This window comes from Salvelinus alpinus, chromosome 19 (assembly GCF_045679555.1).
Source record: "Salvelinus alpinus chromosome 19, SLU_Salpinus.1, whole genome shotgun sequence".
NCBI lineage: Eukaryota > Metazoa > Chordata > Actinopteri > Salmoniformes > Salmonidae > Salvelinus > Salvelinus alpinus.
The window spans coordinates 11890981-11897426 of NC_092104.1; the positions used below are offsets into that span (position 1 = coordinate 11890981).

The following is a 6446-nucleotide window of genomic DNA, read 5'->3' on the forward strand; positions in this document are numbered from 1 at the left end:
TTTGTGATTATTCTGCCTTACAAATTGGGACTTTGCACCACTTTTCAGTTTATTACTAACCCCTCTTATGGCCATTTAGTGCCACCATGTGGTTCTAATATGTTATGGCTATCACTACTACCGGTGTCCAATATATATATATTTTTTACACGTGTTTTATATCTAGAAATGAAAACACAACAATTATAAAACAGTGCAACTCATCATTTCATAAAGATCACAAAATCCAGCATTATATTTTGGACATCATGGAAGACTTCAAAAGCTTCCTCCCTCTTTATTCACAAGAACTCTCTTCCACATTAAACTATTCACTCCTACGCCTTTAACTCCAGATCATACCCCATCTCCCAGTCCCATCCATCCCAGTCACAGTGTTCCTGGTTGTCTCTCTGTGCTCTGTCAGTGACTGTGAACGTTATTGGTGTGTGGTGGCATGGGCAGAACAGTCCTCCCATAATATGGCATGCCGAAGGCTGGGCTCTTTCCCGTTATGTGGAGGTGGTGATGGTGGAGGTGATGAAGGTTTTCCACCTCTCCAAACTGCCTGAGGTGGAACAGCAGGGTTAACTTCCTGGTCATGGCCCTGAGGGAGAAGAAGAAGAGGAAGAAGCAGAAGAAGGGAGAGAGAGAATAGGAAGATATTACATATCATGACTGTCCCTGACAGTCCCTGAACAGATGCCATGACCATTGAAAGGTAAACTGTTGCTGTCCACGCTCTGCATGAGATTGGTTGATTCCACTGACAGTATAGGTCTACATCAGCGTTCCATAGACACTCCTCTGTGATGGCTCCTATATGGCTCAGGTGATAGAGCATGGCACTAGAAACGCCAAGGTTGTCGGTAAAAGCGTCTGATAAATGGCATACAGTACTATACAGTACATCATCCTACCTGAGGGCGAAGAAGGAAGCCAGGAGCTCTGAGAGGATGAAGAGGAGGTAGATGGAGTGGACGGCCCTCTCCAGAGGGAGGATGATGATGTCCTCGTCAGTCAGGAAGAAGAGTAGAATGGGCAGCTGGAACAGGAAGGAGATCAGCCAGAACCCAGCCAGCTCTGGCACCTGATCAGAGAGGGAGGAACACAGAGAAACAGACTGAAGCGACAGATTGGAAGAGACATAGAGAGAAAGAGACATACACACACAGATGTATGAAGACACACACACACACACACGCACAGTCAGAGACTCAGTGGGGCGTCCTAGCCAAGAGTGCGCGCAGTGGGAATGTTTACACACCTACTCACACAGGGTACTTAAACAGGCAGTGTATCAGATCAGATATTCATTGAGTTTGTGGGAGAGGGGGAAGACAGTGAAGGAGAGAGGGGGAGAGGAGAAGCGTTTCCAGAGAGGAAGTTAGATTCAGTTACCTTCTCTTTGAGGTTTCCGATATAGCCCAGATAGAGCCTGGTGATTTCACAGATGGTAAGCAGAACCACTCCAGTCACAAGTAGAGCCTGGTAGTACCCAGGCAGGTAATACAACTATGACAAGAAAGACATATTGTATTATTGATCTGGGTATTCCATACATAATAAATTGAGCGTTGGAAAACCTAGGGGAAACCTCTGTGAAGACAGTAGGGAAAAAGCCACCTTTAGATCCAGCATGAGAACAGCAGAGATCCACCAGCATGGGAAATAGAATATGTTGAAGTACAGGATCATCTGAAGGGGTAGGTGAGACACCAACTCATTGACTGGAACATAAAAACATAAAACAATTTATATTTGAAGTTTAGCAATTTGAATTATACAAATGCTTTCCTGAATATCCAAACTCTCCAAAAATATATCAAATACTTTCCTAAAACAAAACAAAATTCCAAATAATATTTGACACAGGCATTATACAGCATACAGTACTCCCTATATTCTAGAAGGCAACAGGCCTACCTGTTTTATCATCCTGGTCCTTGTTGTAGTCACTGCTAAAGTCCCCTGTCCTGTTGTTAGTGAACATGGACCCACCGACAGAGGCCAGGCCCATCCGGAGGTTCTGGGGTATGGGGGAGTAGAACACAGGCATTGTGGCACAATACAACCATGTACCGCTACCACTCTGTGTGTGTCCAGAAAAATGTACGCTATTCTTAAACGAATAGGGGGAAAAATGGTGTATACAAACAGAAGACAGAGTGTGTGTCCCCCTGATTGAGGACTACAGGGATTAGTCAGTTAACCAGACAGCAGCGTCTGCTAATTAGATTATCAGAGTGGTGGGAGGAGGAAGACAGGGGATTAGCGCCCTTGACAGACCTAGGAGCGTGGCTGTGATCAGTGTCTCTGTATTCACAACGTTATTATTAGGGTTTAATGTGTAGGAGTAGAAAGTATGATGGCAATCAGCGGTTTTCAGATGACAAATAAAAAAAAATAAGGAGAAAACTGAAAATATACTGAACAAAAATATAAATGCAACATGCAACAATTTCAATGATTTTAGTAAGTTACAGGTGAATAAGCCAGATATGGAGGACTTGGGCTGGCGTGGTCAAACATGGTCTGCGGTTGTGAGGCCGGTTGGACGTACTGCTAAATTCTCTAAAACAATGTTGGAGGCGGCTTTTGCTAAAGAAATGAACATTCAATTCTCTGGAAATAGCTCTGGTGGACATTCCTGCAGTCAGCATGCCAATTGCACGCTCCCTCAAAACTTGAGACATCTGTGGCATTGTGTTGTGTGACGAAACTTCACATTTTAGAGTGGCATTTTATTGTCCCCAGCACAAGGTGCATCTGTGTAATGATCATGCTGTTTAATCAGCTTCTTGATATGGCACACTTATCAGGTGGATGGATTATCTTGGCAAAGAAGAAATGCTCGCTAACAAGGGTGTAAACACATTTGAGAGAAATACGTTTTTTTTTGAGCATATGGAACATTTCAGGGATCTTTTATTTCAGCTCATGAAACATGGGACCAACACTTTACATGTTGCGTTTATATTTTTGTTCAGTATAGATAACACCAACGAAACAGTACCCTGTAATAGGTTCAGGATTAATGAATGTAATCTTTGAAGTCAACATTACCTTTTTGGTATGCTAACTGCTATCATTACCTGCTGAAACTACTGTACAACGTTTTGTTTGGATGGAAGACAGACAGCATATTATACCACAGAGTCAGCATGAGACACATTCTACGTAACTTGTTTAAACTTTTATTGACAAATGTATATTTTAAAAGAGACAGTGTGGTAGGCTCTGCTCTGCACAGCTGCACCGAGTCGTTTGTTCTCAAATTAGGGCCTGGCTCATGTTGTGGCCTTGGGACCCCTCTCATCATCAGTGACTGGATGCAGTGACAGAGTCTGGCCACCAGATGTCATTGTGCTCACAACTCGTCCCTGGGGGCTCTCAGGGGAAAGTGTTGAAACTCCTCTGGCACGTCCTCCCCCTTCTGAGATCTCTTGTAGAAACCCAGAGAGTCCAGCAGGCTACTGATCTCATCCACCTTCATCTTCTTCACAGGGACAGTCTGATACAACACACACAAAATGCTTACATTCAGTACAGGCAAACAACCATGATAACAATAATAACCATGATAACAATAATAACCATGATAACAATAATGACCATAATGATCACATTGACCATAATAACCATAATGACCACAATGACCATGATAACCATAATAACAAGAATGACCACAATGACCATGATAACCATAATGACCACAATGACCTTGATAACCATAATAACAAGAATAACAAGAATGACCACAATGACCATGATAACTATAATGACCATAATAACTATAATGACCATAATGACCATAAAAACAATAATGACCATAAAAACAATAATGACCATACTGACCATAATAACTATAATGACCATAATGACCATAATAACAAGAATAACCATAATGACCATAATGACCGTAATTACAATAATGACCATAATAACCATAATGCAACAGGTTCACAAAAGACACAGAGGAGTTATTAACATCACATTCTCTTTAACTGTTTCAGACTACACTGTTATGCTCTTGTTTTTTCCTTGTGTAATGTCTTCTTTAAATAGTTATTTATCCCTCCCTAATCTTGGCAGGCTTGAGTCAAGCTCAGGAAAATAGATGTTATTTCCCCAAGCATTTTGCTGATAATCTTTGTCTGACACGTACAGTAGATGACATGTAACATCTTGAATGGGAATCCATATCTAACCTGAACAACCTCATCCTTATCATCATAGAAGATCAGACGTGGATTCTTCTCCTCTCCTGAATCATATTCCAGGTTATGACTTCAGTAGAAAGGAGGATCAAGGAAAAAACATGTACAGTAGGGCCGATACCCCGAAGACAGTCCTGGACTAAACATCTATTTCAATGAAGATTCTCCATAACGCATTCTCTGATGTTCATTCTATGATTCTCCAGTTTAAGTCCAGGACTAGGCTCAATCTCTGTCTGTAGAATACAAGAACAATCAACTTCTGGATATATTTCCAGTGAGATCAAACATCATTAAACATACTTAAACACTGACACGTGATGGTTTCAAATAACTATGTTTCCCGAAGGCCTGGTTAGACACACTTGTGGTTTGAGGCCAATTCATGCTGGTATAAAACTGGGCTGTCGCTAACAAAAATGGTTTTGTTTATCTGGGAGGTTGTGAGAAAATACAAAAAGGCTTTGTAACCATATGAGGTAATGACAACTCAGTACAGTTCAATGCAGACTTGATCTGACAAGAAGCGATCAGCGTGTTACAAATCTACATAGTAACCACAATAAAATGCTACTGCAATGCCCATAACTCTATTTGAAATCTCCACAGAAACCACAATAGAAGGATACTACAATGCCCATCGCTCCATAAGGAATGTATAGAGCTCAGGCATCTTCTTGATGGCTCATCCAACCACACTTGGAGCCTGAGGGAAAGAGGAACAGACAATGAGCATTCGTCATTCACCACGACCACCATGTCAAATCTGCTTCTCTGCAGTTAGATTAAAGATAGTGTAGCCTTCATGTGTTAACAATAAATACGTGTCCTGCTCCGAAGTATGACGTTTAACCAAGGTAAGTACAGTAATTTCACTAATTGTATCACCACATCGGTTCACATGTATGACCTACCTTTAGTATGCCCTTGGCTATTACAGGTCTCTCTTCAATAACTGTATCTATGACATTGTCTTCCGTCATTCCTGTGGCAGAAAAGGCCAGCGTGAGCAACAAAAAGGTCCACATGTTCGAGCCTAAACCTTGCCTCTTGAGTATTCAGTGGAGTTCTTTTGACAAATGACACAGAAAATTACCTTGGGGGTGACACTAGACCCCTATGCTCAGGTTGGACTGAACCAGGATGCAGGGCTGAGGGGGGAGAGGGACCCTTGAATTTTCCCCCCCTATTTTTTTGGGGGGGGGTTATACTCAATGACAGACATTATGAGGAATTGTCACAAGATGGGAATAGTACTTGTTCCACTTGCAATGGTTTGGATATAAATAAAGATGTTAATGAACACCATAATCAGGATTGAAACCCCCTGACTAACTCCGCAAAAGGTCCTCTGTCTCTGTAGTGGTCCACGTAACCCTTCAGCACACCTGTGTCCTTATCACCTTTTCCCAGAGCAGGAAAGTGGTGTAAACGCACCTCATGGCACACTGCAGTGCATTTATTACAACTTGTTATACCTATATGTACGACGGTAAAATACATGCTAAACCGTGTACTACAGAGAATAGGGAAACATAGTTAAACAAAATAGATTGAGAGAACTTTCTCCATTTCCCCACAAATAAATAATACATTAAATGGAACAACAGTAGAACAACAGTATAGCGACAGTATGTCAGGTTAAAGTAAATGGTTACATTAAATCAGCATGCGTTTAATCCTAGAAGTTTTCTTAAGATGCAGTCAAATCCCATGACACAACAATACAGTACTTGACAAAAGACAAGTGTCTTTTCATAGTAAAACCTTTGCTTTGACTCTGTCTAGTATTCAGCAGAATGTACACTAGGTCACCCCTAGGGGGCACTAACAACTGCTTCTTATTTCCTGGCAGAATTTGCGGGTAAAATGTACTTCCAAATCCTAGCCACAGACAATTATGTTTCCAACAAAAATAAACCATGCCGGATTGGAATGCTGAAGCAAAACCATCTATCTTCCTATATTTTCCAGGCTTGGTCCTTAGAACTTGAGGTTCAGTCCCTACACTTGAACCTCAACGTGTGAAAGCGATGATGTGTCAGATGACAGAGCAGTCCCCAATTTAGAAGAGTTTAACAGAGTTTCATCCCCTTGGCTGTGGTTGTATATCCACAGCCCAAACCAAACAGAACAGAACAGGCCCCTTCCAGCACGGCCTCCATTTGGAAAAGAGTTTACAGCTTTGTCTTATAAACCCAGACGTGTTTCTCACCATGTACATTTTCCAGACAAAATTGAGCAGCA

At 41.6% G+C, this 6446-nt stretch overlaps 2 protein-coding genes across 2 annotated transcripts; both read right to left on the reverse strand.

The window, feature by feature from the left end:
• Positions 1-232: 232 nt before the first annotated feature.
• Positions 233-2189, reverse strand: LOC139545952 (transmembrane protein 17A). Its single transcript, XM_071354223.1, has 5 exons — positions 1906-2189; positions 1606-1709; positions 1381-1494; positions 900-1069; positions 233-586 (listed from the first exon to the last, which is right to left on the reverse strand). Exons 1-5 carry the CDS (start codon positions 2036-2038, stop codon positions 403-405), a joined length of 705 nt encoding a protein of 234 aa, XP_071210324.1. The 5' UTR covers positions 2039-2189; the 3' UTR covers positions 233-402.
• A 974-nt stretch (positions 2190-3163) lies between these two features.
• On the reverse strand, positions 3164-5295 carry selenoe (selenoprotein e). Its single transcript, XM_071354224.1, has 4 exons — positions 5114-5295; positions 4829-4905; positions 4191-4269; positions 3164-3493 (listed from the first exon to the last, which is right to left on the reverse strand). Exons 1-4 carry the CDS (start codon positions 5225-5227, stop codon positions 3350-3352), a joined length of 414 nt encoding a protein of 137 aa, XP_071210325.1. The 5' UTR covers positions 5228-5295; the 3' UTR covers positions 3164-3349.
• Positions 5296-6446: the final 1151 nt, after the last annotated feature.

Excerpts from the sequence above, each read along its gene's own strand:
- LOC139545952 (XM_071354223.1), bottom strand. The coding sequence starts at position 2,038 with ATGCCTGTGTTCTACTCCCCCATACCCCAGAACCTCCGGATGGGCCTG. Across the intron at positions 1,495-1,605 it reads TTCTCATGCTGGATCTAAAG|TTGTATTACCTGCCTGGGTA; the intron begins GTGGCTTTTTCC and ends TTCTTGTCATAG. Across the intron at positions 1,070-1,380 it reads TCGGAAACCTCAAAGAGAAG|GTGCCAGAGCTGGCTGGGTT; the intron begins GTAACTGAATCT and ends CTCTCTGATCAG.